The 14356-nt window shown below is 41.8% G+C and overlaps 1 protein-coding gene across 1 annotated transcript in view; it reads right to left on the bottom strand.

Annotated features, from left to right (window-relative positions):
- Positions 1–14356, bottom strand: part of SH2B2 (SH2B adaptor protein 2) — a 75492-nt gene that overhangs the window by 2476 nt on the left and 58660 nt on the right. The window contains exons 4-8 of the mRNA XM_069944973.1: positions 14259–14350; positions 13603–13697; positions 9439–9627; positions 8814–9007; positions 1504–1675 (exon numbers count right to left, since the gene is read on the bottom strand). Coding sequence (XP_069801074.1) covers positions 1504–1675; positions 8814–9007; positions 9439–9627; positions 13603–13697; positions 14259–14350 — 742 coding nt within the window. The remainder of the gene's footprint in view (positions 1–1503; positions 1676–8813; positions 9008–9438; positions 9628–13602; positions 13698–14258; positions 14351–14356) is intronic.

Raw genomic sequence — 14356 nt, 5'->3', positions numbered from 1 at the left:
CTCAAATTCTGCTAAATAAACGGACACCAGACGGGAACCCCACAGTGCAGCGGACAGTCCAGCTCCATTTGTGTAAAGTGGAGGGACTCTGTAATGGAGACACCAAAGAGATCACTAAATGAGGCCCCTAAATTATCACTTTCTTTGTGAAGGAGTGAAACTATAGCTCTTATCAAAAAAAATCCCGGCTACTGTATACAGGGCTATCTTGACTTTTTTCTTGGTAGAGATGCTTACTATAAAATGTAACTAGTTGCTGTCCTTGAAGGAAAATAACCAGTTGTAATTCCTAAAAGCCTATACTTACCTGCTCCCAGTCCCATGCAGCTCCTGTTAGGCTCTTTTTGGTCCCCTGCACTCTTGTCTTCTTCCTGCTCCCAAAACAAGAGCTTGGAGCAAGATCTGCCTGCTCACCCAATCACAGGCTGAGAACAGATACTGCTGCGATTAGTGACTGGCTGAGCAGGCAGGTCTTGCACCGAGCTTCCGTCTAAGAAACATAAAGAGGACAGGAGATCGGGGAACAGAGCTGAACAGAATACACAGGGGAGGAAGCAGAAGAACAGATCATCTTTAACAGGCATAATGGCTCAGATTGCAGGTACACCACCAAGTCTCTCTCTTTGTTTCTCTTCTTCCTGTGTCTCCCCAGATCTGGCTGTTACCAGAGACACTATTTCCCTTACAACAGTCAGTAGACAACAGATTGCAGGGAGGTAAGACAACTAGTGGGCTGAGAGAATGAGACCTTTTTTCTGGGGTGAAGAGTAATTTTTCGTAAAGAATTCATTAATATATAGGATGGAATGGACGTGACAAATATAGCCTAAAAGGTAGGCCAAGTAATGTCCCTTTGAAGTAGCATTTTCAGTGTTTTTCCTAGAGAATCATGTTAAGAGTTAAAGAGTCACTGTCGTATTTTTTTTTTTTGCAGAAATCAATAGTCCAGGCGATTTTAAGAAACTTTGTAATTGGGTTTATTAGCCAAATCTGCCATTATCTGCATGTAAAAAGCCTTTTCCCAGGTCCCCCCCTCCTTCCTCTTTTTCATCCACTCTGAAAAATCTGAAAATTGTGACTTGTTGCAGGAGTCGTCCCCTGTCTGCTCTAGGGAGAGGGGAGGGGGGAGGAGGAAGGAGGGAGTTAGCCGGCAGCAGAAAGCAGATAACAGAGGATTACAGGCACGGAGCTGGGTGACAGCTGTAATCTGAGATCAGACAGGTCACTGGTGATGGTCAGTAGAGATATCACGTGAGGGATTTGTAGATTAACTCTTTGTTGTCCTGTTTTGGTCTTTTCTTTAGCTCTCTCCATAGGAGAACAATGAAGACAGGGGGGAGAGCTTCAAACTGCTTTTTCATGATAAAAATGCATTTTTCGGATAATAAACCCAATTACAAAGTTTCTTAAAATCGCCTGGACTATTGATTTCTGCAAAAAAAAAATTCACGACAGTGACACTTTAAGTAAAAGATCTCCCATAAAACAAACAAACAATCTTACCGGGTGATGGGCTCTGTGCAACAACATAACTGCGCAGAGTAATATCAGCGGAGCCACCAGATTCTAGAGGTATCGAATGGGAGTGAAAGTGTTTCAGCATATCAAATATGGTCTGGAACCACAGATGCTGTACATGACACTGACCATTCTCATTCAGGGACAATCTCAGGTGCTGAGGAAAAAAAAACAAAAACAATTAAAACCTGTACAATTAAAAAATCCAATAGCCTTTAACAGTATTTTCATTAAAAAAAATCACAAAAAGGGAAACAGATTTTTGTAGAAGTTTCCATATCTGTGAATTTATAATCACCATATAAATGCCCCAAAAAAGACGTTGATGGAACTTAGCCTTTAAAGCAAAGAAAGATTGGCTATCAGTATTGCCAATAAACATGAATGCTCAGATCAGCGGATTAAAGCTAAAGTTTACATATCGCTTTCCAATTTACAATAACATTTACTCACTCCCCCCCCCCTCCAAATCGCTCAAGAAGTGTTTGTGTACATATATCCATTTTTTATATCCTGCTGTATATCTATATATCTGTGTATATATAAGATAATGAGCTAGTAAATACTAAAAGGGCAGACTAGATGGACCAAGTGGTCTTTTTCAGCTGACAATCTTCTATGCTGTCAGAAGGAGATTAGCTATTATTGTAAAATCTATTATGATTTACTCATTCCAGCATTTTATTTCATCTTGTGTCTTGCACATTTGTAATTATTATTTGGTTTATTTATTTTAAATGTCTTAAGGGCGATACGATTACAATATTTATTTTTTTCCCCACAGTATCAACTATGTATTATTCCTGACCTGTAAACTAAAGCTGACTAAGGCTGGGTTCACATTACGTATATTTCAGTCAGTATTGGGGTCCTCATATTGCAACCAAAACCAGGAGTGGATTAAAAACACAGAAAGGCTCTGTTCACACAATGTTGTAATTGAGTGGATGGCCGCCATTTAATGGCAAATATTTGCTGTTATTTTAAAACAACGGCTGTTGTATTGAAATAATGGCAGTTATTTACCGTTATATGGCGGCCATCCACTCAATTTCAACATTGTGTGAACAGATCCTTTCTGTGTTTTTAATCCACTCCTGGTTTTGGTTGCAATATGAGGACCACAATACTGACTGAAATATACGTAGTGTGAACCCAGCCTTAAAGAGGTTTTCCACTCACACATTACTTTTCATACATTGCTGCTTATGGGGAGAATTAGAATTCATTCCATACTTGTTATTATCTATTCAGTCTCCTTTTCACAGTTCTAAGCTGCTGCTTTTTGCTAAAGACACAAAAAACTGTGTGTGAGCTTTTCTCACTGTCTCCCCCTCCTCCCCCTTCCTTCTGAGACAGCTGATGCAAACAAGTCCCTATCTGCAACTTTGTAATGCTGGGAGGGATAATCACAGTGAGTTACATCAGAAACTGACCTCAGATTAACCCTCTTGGCATTACAAAGAAGCTACAAAGTTGCATATAAAGCCTGCCAGCGGTCTCGGAAGAGAGGGGGAAGATGGGGAGAAAAGCTCACACAAGCTCACACACAGTTTTTTGTATCTTCAGCAGAAAGAAGCAGCTCAGAACTAGGTGAGGAGAAACTGAATAGATAATATGGAAGAAATTGTTAGTCTCCTAATGAGCAGCAAAATATGAAAAGGTATGTTTGAGTGTAAAACCCCTTTAAGTTTCCCTAAAACTATCATATAAATGTTACAGACTTCAATGTACCTAAATGATTCCACCTAACAGACCTCAATCTATATGTAATATAATATGCAAAAAAACACTCCAGAGATCACCATTACAGGTCTCAACGTAGTGAGCTAGCCAGACCTTCCCTCCGGGAAGGAACAACCATGCCAAGAAATATGTCCAGTTAAGGAAACCACCCAAGCAAGGTATCCATCCACAGACAGCTGTTTCGGGGTATTTGCCCCTCATCAGTGTGGAGTAGGTTTCTGGCTAGTGGGAGCAATGCTAGTAAGTGCATGCAAAAAGGGATAATGGTTGACCTCAGGGAGATCAACCAAAAAACACCACAGAAACCCATCACAGGTCTCGACATGAGTGTATTCTAGTACATTGCCCCCTGGGAAATCAAATATGCAAAAGAACACTCCAGAGATCACCATTACAGGTCTCAACATAGTGAGCTAGCCAGACCATGCCTCCGGGAAGGAACAACCAAGCCAAGGATGGATAGCTGTCTATGGATGGATACCTTGCTTGGGTGGTTTCCTTAACTGGACACATTCCTTGGCCTGGTTGTTCCTTCCCGGAGGGAAGGTCTGGCTAGCTCACTATGTTGAGACCTGTAATGGTAATCTTTGGAGTGTTCTTTAGCATATTTGATGTCCCAGGGGGCAATGTACTAGAATACACTCACGTCAAGACCTGTGATGGGTTTCTGTGGTGTTTTTTGGTTGATCTCCCTGAGGTCAACCATCATCCCTTTTTATATGTAATAAAAAACATACTGTCAAGTTTCATGTGAGAAAAACTCAGCCAAAGTTCAGTAAGAGCTGGCAGTAGGACTAACTAATTATAACTAGACTGTGGTCAGTGTGGCTGCAATTATACACCATACACTCTGAACACTAGGCTGTTTTTTAACCCCTTAACGACATAGGGCGTATGTTTACGCCCTGATGCCGTTAAGGACGTTCAGAGCGGGGCCGCGCGGCGACCCTGCTCTGAACCGCGGCGGTCCCGGGTGTCGCTTATAGCCCGGGACCGCCGGTATTAGCGGGCACGGTCCGATCGCCGTGTCCGCTAATACAGTAATCAGATGCAGCTGTCAAACATGACAGCTGCATCTGATTACCGGACGCAGCACTTCCCTGGTGTCTAGTGGAGGAGATCGCTCCTCCGGGATGTTATCCCGGAGGAGCGATCTCCGTTTCTGAAGCCGGCCGGGGACCGCTCCAAGATGGCGCCGTCCCCGGCTCGGCACTCGTTTACTTCCGGCTGCAGCAGCCGGAAGTAAACAAGTGCCTATCTCATGGATCTCTGCAGCATATCTATGCTGCAGAGATCTCTATGAGAGATCAAAGCACTTATACTAGAAGTCCCCTAGGGTGCTTCTAGTATAAGTGTAAAAGTTTAAAAAAAAATGTTGTTAATAGTAAAAATCCCCTCCCCTAATAAAAGTCAGAATCACCCCCCTTTTCCCAGGTTATAAATAAAAGTAAATAAATAAACAAACATATTTGCTATCGCCACGTGCGTAATCGCCCGAACTATTTATTAATCACATTCCTGATCTCGCACGGTAAATGGCGTCAGCGCAAAAAAATTCCCAAAGTGCAAAATTGTGCATTTTTGGTCGCATCAAATCCAGAAAAATTGTAATAAAAAGTGATCAAAAAGTCGTATATGTGCAATCAAGGTACCGATAGAAAGATCACATCATGGCGCAAAAAATGACACCTCACACAGCCCCATAGACCAAAGGATAAAAGCGCTATAAGCCTGGGAACGGAGCGGTTTTAAGTGACGTATATTTGTTGACAATGGTTTGAATTTTTTACAGGCCATCAGATATTGTAAGTTATACATGTTACATATCGTTTTAATCGTAACGACTTGAGGAACATATATAACAAGTCAGTTTTACCCCAGGGCGAATAGCGTAAAAACACATTTCCCCCAAATAAACAAAATGCGTTTTTTTTTTCAATTTCACCTTACATTTATTTTTTACTGGATTCACAGTGTACTTTATGCAAAAATTCAGCCTGTCATTGCAAAGTACAATTAGTGACGCAAAAAATAAGGGCTCATGTGGGTTTCTAGGTGGAAAAATGCAAGTGCTATGGCCTTTTAAGCACAAGGAGGAAAAAACGAAAATGCAAAAATCGAAATTGGCTCTGTCCTTAAGGGGTTAAAATGGTAGCACTGCCTCCCAACATGTTTCACTTCATATACTATAGCATCATCAAGGGCTATAAGGCAAATGACACACTATAACCCAGAACCAAGGTTTATATTGGAGAAGTTGCTGGCAAGGTCATCAGGGACAGGCTGTATTGTCTGACATACTGTATAGCTCACACAGTAAATAACAGAAGTAGTACTGCACTGTCATTAAATACTTTATCCATAACCATGGCACCCAAAACAACAAGCAAGTGAACAATTTTATTCCTAAATTTCAGTGTGACATAATCCAACCAGACCAATATAGAGGTAAAAGTACAAAGAAGAAAATGTATAAGGCCACTGGCGATGTTTCAGTCAAGTCTCAAACCTTCCTGAAGCCACTGTAGCTCTCTGCTACAGTTTTGTGTCTGGCGGTCCTTGTGACGCAGCATGCATATAGCTCACAAAGATATTTCCCTACTGGACGGAACACAGAATAATTTTCCTTTTACTGCAAAAATTGTCGAAAAAACCCAACATATAGTTTGTTGATGGAAATGTGGAACTGTCCAAAAGGTAACAAAAAAAAGATCTGTGACCACAAAACAATAACTGTGAGATGTTTGTATTATGATCTCATCTATTGTGCACAATGCAGAGAGATGACCTAATGAAGGTCAAAGAAAGGAAACGGCCTTCACTAAGACAATGCAATTTAAAACCATACTTCTTAAACCATCAATACTCCTCTAATGTTACATAAAATAATCCATGCTAGAAAACCACAATTGTATACGACCCCTGTTTATATGTTCTAAATCCACTTAGAAGCTCTCTATGTGCCATAACAAACAGCCACTCTGTAACATTGGATTTGAATAGCTATTCTCCGCTACTACAAATTCATGGGCCAGCAAAGGAACAATGTATGACCAGATGATGCTTCCCTTGGTAAAAAGTAAAGGTATTGGTGGGATATGCCATCACATCCCTATCCTCTCTGCACAGTAGTGCTCTAATCCATCCTGTTAGGACTCAGGCCATGCGTTCGGCTCTGCGTTCACAGCAACCAGGCTGCTTCTCATGTTTCTGCTATATTCTGCTCTGCTATTCCTTGTTGTAGCAGTGGCAAGTATTCTCTCCCTGGCTGATCAGCATAGGTGTGTTGTGTTTACTGTTTATTGACTGACAGCTGACTCACCAGTTAGCTGTCGGTATCTGGGCAGGACCTGGAGCCTCAGCCCCAATCACGCCATGGGCTGGGACTCCAGGCTCAATAAGTATCCTCACTTGTAACATGTTTCTTGCCTGTGATATGTTTCTTGCCTCGATCTAGCATTACCTGACCTTTGTATTCTGTGGATTCTCACCTTTGGCTTTCGTGACCTCGACCCCTCTTCCGGATTCTGATTTTGTACTTTAGCTTCCCGTACGTTGCCGATTTGGACCCCTGACCCTCCTATTTATTGTTTGTACTGTCTTGTTTTGTTTTGTGTTACCACCTACTGTAGTATAGGGAACATCGCCCAGTTGCCCGCTGCCGCCTAGGGCAGAGTGCCGCAAGTAGGTAGGGACAGCTGGAGTGGGCTCAGTATCAGGGACTGCACTGTCTGTGTCTTTTCATACCAGTTACTGATAGTACTGCACAGACTGTGTCTCTCCACGCCGGTTCCTGACACATCCTCCATGCAGGGCACAGAAAGACTCTAACCTGCTGTTATGTTCCCATAGAGCAGGGGATGCTAAGAATCAAGGTAGCTTTTTACTTTCATCCTCAGCAAAAAAAAAAGTTTAATCTTTAGTTTAGGTAATATGCAAATAGGCAGCTTGCCCGCTCGCCAGCTGCCTACTCATTAATATTGATACCTGTAGCTTCTTAGTGAAAGATGAGAAGCTACAAGCAATCACAAGTAGCCACATTGTGAGCCCTTTTGGATACATTGGTTGCATTGCAAGTGACTTGACACTTACCTGTCATTTCAGGTGACTTTTTAGGATAAGCTGCTGTGTGTGTACATGAGAATTAGCACTATATCTGACCATTCCATTATATATCTTATATATTTCTGTTTCTACACACAGAGGAGGAGAGCCTGCACTGTCTTTGCGTACAGTACAGATCTCGCTGCTGATTATAGTGCGTGAGGCTGTCAAAAGAGCAGGGGATCACATGAGCGTCTCAGACCAATGCGGGGCAAAAAGTGTGAACGTGTCTAGCCATAGGAACTAATGAAAACACTAAGTCGCAGGACCGATGCCTAGAGAAATTGTCAAATAGAGGTAAGTATACAATGTAAAAGACCTGAAGTGTTAAGGTGTAACACAGGCACTTCAGCCGAAGCTCCAGTTTGCCTACTTCGCTATCTGATTGTCTTCTTTCTGAATAGCGATAATTAAAAGCTTCGCCTGAAGTGCCGTGTTACACCTTAACACTTCAGGTCTGTTACGTTACTTACCTCTATTTGACAGTTTCTCTAGGCCTCGGTCCCCTGTCTTAGTGTTTTCATTAGTTCTATTGATTAGACTAGTTCACACCTTTTGCCCGCCATTGGTCTGAGCCGCTCATGTGACCCCCTGCTCTTTTGACAGGAGCCAAGCCTCACCGCGCTATAGTAAGCAGTGCCGAATTCTGGTACACTGGCAGTATGGAGATTCGGGCTTGCTCTCCTAATAACTTTATTAGGCAACAGTAATTATTTTAAACTCATGTATTTACTTAGTAAAGCCGAACAAGTACGTCATCTATACGCAAAGCTGTGTTTTAATGATCTTTTACTACAATTTGGTTTGCTTTTTTCTATTTTTAAACCTGCATTATGTATGTAACATGCACCTTTATCTGATGAAGAGAGCTTAGACTCTTGAAACACGTTATATTTGTGCATTCTTCAATAAATGTTTTTATACTTTTCATACATTGTTCTTGTCTTCTCCTGGAGGCAGCGCTGGCTTTGTAGTGAGTTTGGCTTTTTAGCCACCACATTTTTTCCTTTTATTTTGTCTGTATATCCACATGGCCCGTCTAGGGAGTATCCTGTTTTACTCGCAGCTAGCTTTTTACAGCCTCCCAACTAAGTACAGAACAACGATGATCATCTGGATGTATTTGTACCCCAGAGTTAGGGGTGATAAGCCAAAAGCCCAAGGGGCTGAAAAGTGAGCCTTGAATCAACTCATACATCCCTTCCGTAACTGCCTACGGTATCACACTATCACGCGGGGTGCCGCCTTTTACCTGTTTTTCTCTCTCTTATGGTGTTAAGTAGAAGCTGCAGGAGCCAAACAGTTCAAAATAATAAAAACTTTTGCAAACTTTTTTTTTTATATCCTAAAATACATGTATATATTAGATTAGGTTAAAACAAATGCCCTTAGGTATCCATAGTCTTAAATACATTACCAATAAGCAGGAGACACTGCACACTTGCCTTTGCTTTGCCTTGAAAGTTGAAGGTTAGCACATACTCTCCAGGGCGGGTTTCACTTTGCCTGATGACAAACAGTCCATGACTCCGAGTCCCACCAGCGAGCACGAGCTGAGCCGCCTTTATTCTTGACAGTGTCCCATGAAACCAAGGATACTCTAACAGATTTATCTCTGCATCTTTCTCGCCTTCTTCACCTAATGCCACAAAATTTTAAAATGTATTATTTCATCATTAAAATAAACTTACAGTATATGCATTTGCTATAGCTACCATGTGTAAGAGCAGCCTCAGAATGACTTTCTGTGTGAAAATGTATTCCATGTGTATCTTCACTGATTAGGTATGGCATTAATTATACCAAGACTGGTAGAAGAAATCTCCATCAGTCACAGCTAATCATTGTAGTTCCATAAACATAATGATAGTCATTAATAATCTTTTACAATTATTTTTCATCATTTCACCAATCATTTTTATTGTAGCCTCTACGGCCGCCTTATCTGTACTAACAGCTGCACAATACAAGTTGTGCTTCAGCCAATTATTATTATTATTTTCTTTTTTAATTAAAGCCCAATCCAGTTGACTATGGCTGAGATCAATAACCTACGTCTCCTTAGTCTACCTGCTCCTTGGTTAGCTGCAGGAGGAGTCTCCAGGGTCTGCAGAAAAATCTCCAGAGGGACGTGTATCAGGTGGTTTGCTGAAGCGTGCTCCCGACTCCGGATTTGAGGCGTTACAGCAGGTGGAGGAGGAGGAACGGCAGACATTGCAGAAACATCCTGACCACACATTTCCAGTGGTCGGTAAGCCCCTAAGGTGAATACAAGAAGATATTCCTCATTGTATAATTCACACACCCCACTGCACAGATTTAATTTACAACATCACACATTTAATAAGATTGCTGCAGAACTGTAATAGCATGCAACTAGAACAGTCTTGAACCATTCATTTAGTAGTTTTTATAAAAGCAACTAAAATAGTACTTAAAGGGGTATTCTCATCTCAACTTATATGGTTATACTTGTAGGACTCAAGTTAAATACAATCATTTAGCAGACATGTCTACTTCTCCTGATGTGTCCACTATTCCCCTCCCATTTCACTGCCTAGGTTACAGATCACCACTCTGCTTAAAAAGCAAAAAAAATTACCTAGATGAGCCCCACAAGTGTAACTACTCATGTTTTCCTGAAAATAAGGCATCCTCTTAAATAAGACACCCCAATTAATCTACCAAGTAGCCCAAAGTACACCCCGCAACCCCCCCCCCCGAAAGTAAGGCCGTCCACCACTACCCACCACCGTTCACCCCCTCCCTCCCTGTGATTGTCCCCTGCTGCTCACCAGTCTCCCTCCCGTGCCGCTGACCCCTCTTCCTTCTGTGCCGCTGACCCCTCTCCCACCCCTACCGCTGACCTCTCTCACACCCCTACCGCTGAACCCTCTCCAGCTCATCACTCTCCCTCCTATGCTGCTGACCCCTCTCCTGCCTCAACCGCTGAACCCTCTCCCGCTCATCACTCTCTCTTCTGTGCCACTGACCCCTCTCCCTCCAGTGCCGCTCACCCGTCTCCCTCCTGTGCCACCGACCCTTCTCCCTCCCATGCTGCTGACCCCTCTCTCTGCTGTGCCACTCACCCATCTCCCTCCCATGCCGCTGACCTCTCTCCCACCCGTGCTGCTCATCACTCTCCCTCCCATGCCGCTGACTAGAGATGAACGAACTGCTTAGACTTTTGGTCCGAAAGCAGTTCGCTCTCTCATCATGTCTTTGATCCCGGCCGCATAGTTGCGATACCGCGAATATGCGGCCAGGATATTCCAGGGAATAGCTGTTGAATTCCCTGGAATATCCTGGCCGCATATTCACGGGATCGCAACTATGCGGCCGAGATCAAAGGCATGATAATAGAGCGCCGATGCTGTCGGACCAAAAGTCCGACGTTCCGCTCATCCCTACCGCTGACCCCTCTCCCCCCCGTGCCTTTGATCTCTCTCCTCCCCATGCTGCTGATCCCTCTCCCGCCCTCGCCACTCATCACTCTCCCTCCCATGCTGCTCACCCTCTCCCTTAACATGCTTGTGTGGTGCCGCTCCAGAGAAATAAGACAAAAATAAGACAGAGTGCTTCTTTGGGAACGAAAATTTATATAAGGTACTGTCTTATTTTCGGGGGAAACACGGTATATTACTTGAGATGGAAATACCACTTTAACCACCAACTCAACCAAGGCTGGCAAAAGTCAAACATAAATCCTGTAATAAATATTTAGCAATAAAAGTTAATAAATCAGAATATATATTATCACAACAGGTTTTCCTCAACCCACTGAAAAACAGATGATGTAGTAACAGCAGAGCCCCGCAATGTATTCCATATGTTCATTTTATGGATCCTGCACAAAGAGCTGTTTACAGTATCATTAATCATTCTAAAAGATAGCCAGAAAATGAGAATTATTATTGCTTTACGTCATGAGGGCCAATAACTAGACAGAACCTATTAATATTCATGGTTAATTAGAAATATGGCAGTCCACATGACTCTCCACTTAATCATAGCTACAGCTACTGATCCCACATTATAAGAGGACCACCACTCATCCACTGTCACCTCTGTGTTCTCAACACTTTGCTTTATGTTTTTTTTTTTTTGCAGGGAGAAATGTGCTACTAGGAACCAGAGGGAAAAGAACATTGTTGAAAGGGTAATAAAAATATTCTGGCTTTATTGAGCAATGTTAATAACATAAAATGATGATTCTAGAGTTAAATTATACAGAATTACTACTAAAACTGCACTAATACCAGACTAATACTCCCAAGCCAAGTCTATGTGGCAGGTCTTATAGCTACAAAACACAGGGAGAAGCACCTCAGTCAGGGTCATGAACACAAATGGTGCCTAAGGGCCTAGACGAAGCACACTGTGGTGCGTGAAACAATCGGTCTCTGTCTGTGAGACCTCTACTCCATGACTCGTGAGTGGAATAAAGGTCTTTTTGTTTTAACTACCAGTGGTGAGTGCCGCATCTCTTATTCTATTGTGTATGGTGCTCCAACAGAGCTTATGAACTTTGATGGGGTTTGTCATGTTTTTGCTCTATATTGTCTGGTATTTTTGACAACACCTGCAAAAGCGCCTCCAATATAGGTGTGAACCCAGCCTTACAGCATCCAGGAAGTCTAAATATTTGTACACATAGGAGGTGGTGGTATTAGCATCAATGATGAACCATAAACAGCAGCTTACAACTAATGAGGAAAAAAAGTAACAGAATGACTTATGAGTCACTACACAGCCACAAAAGGTGTAGACTAGACAGGGCAGGGGTTTTAGGTTGCAGTATTGTTGGAAATGCAGACAGGCAGCAAAACTGCAGGACTCTGGACATGGTGGATGAGTGGGCAGCAGTGGACCACACAGGCTGAGCTAGTGACACAGGCTGATAGATGAGGACAATAAAGATAGGAACCAGACTATGTCATAGGTCACATGTGTATTGTCGCAATCAGGGACTATAGCGAGCCACAAATCTTCTTAGCTCTGGAAATACTGAGCACAAATGAAGTGCTTATATATTGTAGACAATTGTGAGTGCTGAAAGAGACACGGTACCAGCACAACCCAGTGAGACAGCAGTAGGAGCTTTGTTATTTGTTTTCCATTATTTGTTCTTTCTATATTTCAACTTTGTGCAGTGACAGAATTGTAACTTCAATGCACGGCAAAATTAGTTTTGTAAACACTAAGACAAGTATAAAACATTCATGAATAACTAAGAAAACAGTGAGGTTCCAGTTCAATGATAAGTCAGGGCAATAATGGAAAAATTAGACATGGGCTATGTTCCTACAAAGTAATTTTTTGGCCTTCTCACGGACGTTTTCTTTTTACGGACGTCATTTTGGTGCCAAAATGTGTCAGTTTACGGCCATAGTTTGCATAAACTGGCCACCTTTTGGTGATAAAATGACATATACCCATTTATATGGACTTATATGTCCATATAAATGGGTTTGCTGAAACCCAATTTATATGAATGGAAAGCAGACTGGCATGGATAACATGGATTTAGCTTAGATTAGTGTGGTGTACCTTATTTAGATTGTGTATCCTATTGGTGACAGGGACTGACATGTTTGTCAATAATCCACTCCACTTTGAAGCTATGTTCCCACACAGTATCTTTGCTCAGTATTTTGGTCAGTATTTTTCAACCAAAACCAAGAGTGGATTAAAAACACAGAAAGGCTCTGTTCACACACCATTGACATTTAGTGGATGACCGCCATTTAATGGCAAAAAATAGTGGCAGTTATTTTAAAATAACAGCAATTATTTGTCATTAAATGACGGCCATCCAATAAATTTCAACAGTGTGTGAACAGAGCCTTTCTGTGTTTTTAATCCACTCCTGGTTTGGGCTGAAAAATACTGGCAAAAATACTGTATCAGAACATAGCCTAAAAGTGGAGTGGAGATCACATGTGTAGGCTATGTTCCTACTTGAGGAACATATCGGGCAAAGGCATTATACAGACGGCTCCTAATAATGATCATGATCTCTTCTAGCAAGTCGGACGCCTTTGATAGATATTTTCCCAGAATAGGAACATAGCCTACATGTGTGATCTCCACTGCAGCAGCTGTTCCCCTTCTTCAACCTCCTCAAATCATGCCAGGTTTATGGGGACTCCTACTAGATCTGCCGCAGCCATATGTATAATGGTCTTCAATGCCCAATGCTGTTTAAATACCATTAAGTACAAAACTCCTTACCTTCAGCAAGAAACTCACAGCTACATGATGAGATGCGACTAGGCAGACATGCTCCCTGCTCACATGACGAAAGTTCTATGTCATCTCCGCTGTCCCTGCAGGGAAATGGATTTAAATTGAACCATGTTCTTCATCTTCAAACAATCTACAGCATTTCACGATTGCCCATGAGACACAATAACAAATGGCTATGCTGAAAAAGAGTGTATTGTCTTTTCCTAATTCTAAACTAGTAACCAATATGGCTGAATTTCCCAATGTCCTATATTTGGCCAAATGGCCACAACAGAATACAATCTCAATAAGACTATGTTCACACTGTTGTTGTTTTTTTTAAGTGAAGAAAAAAAAAAACAACAGTTTAATAACAATGTATGGACAGCTGTAAATGATGATCATGATCAATTTTACGGCAGTTTTTTCATGGTGTGTGAACATAGCCTAAAAGAAATGATGAGCTCTGATTCCGATGTACTAGTACATGGTCAATTGAATGACCATGTATTTAAATTGCAAACTTGCTTAATATCACATCCTTTGCTTATTTAGATTTGGAAATTTATAATGACAGTGACACTTTAATATAATTGCTAAAGAAAAAACTGTTTGCCAAAGCCAATGTAAGTCAAGGGTAAAAAATGTTAAATATTACTTACCCAGGATCTATACAGTCTTGTATGTCAGCCACCCAAGAATGTTTCTGAAGAGAATCTATAGTTTCTAAAATGTACTCTGCGCTGTTTTCTACCTGAGG

Source organism: Dendropsophus ebraccatus, chromosome 11 (genome assembly GCF_027789765.1).
Source record: "Dendropsophus ebraccatus isolate aDenEbr1 chromosome 11, aDenEbr1.pat, whole genome shotgun sequence".
Lineage (NCBI taxonomy): Eukaryota > Metazoa > Chordata > Amphibia > Anura > Hylidae > Dendropsophus > Dendropsophus ebraccatus.
This window is presented reverse-complemented; position numbering and strand designations above follow the sequence as displayed.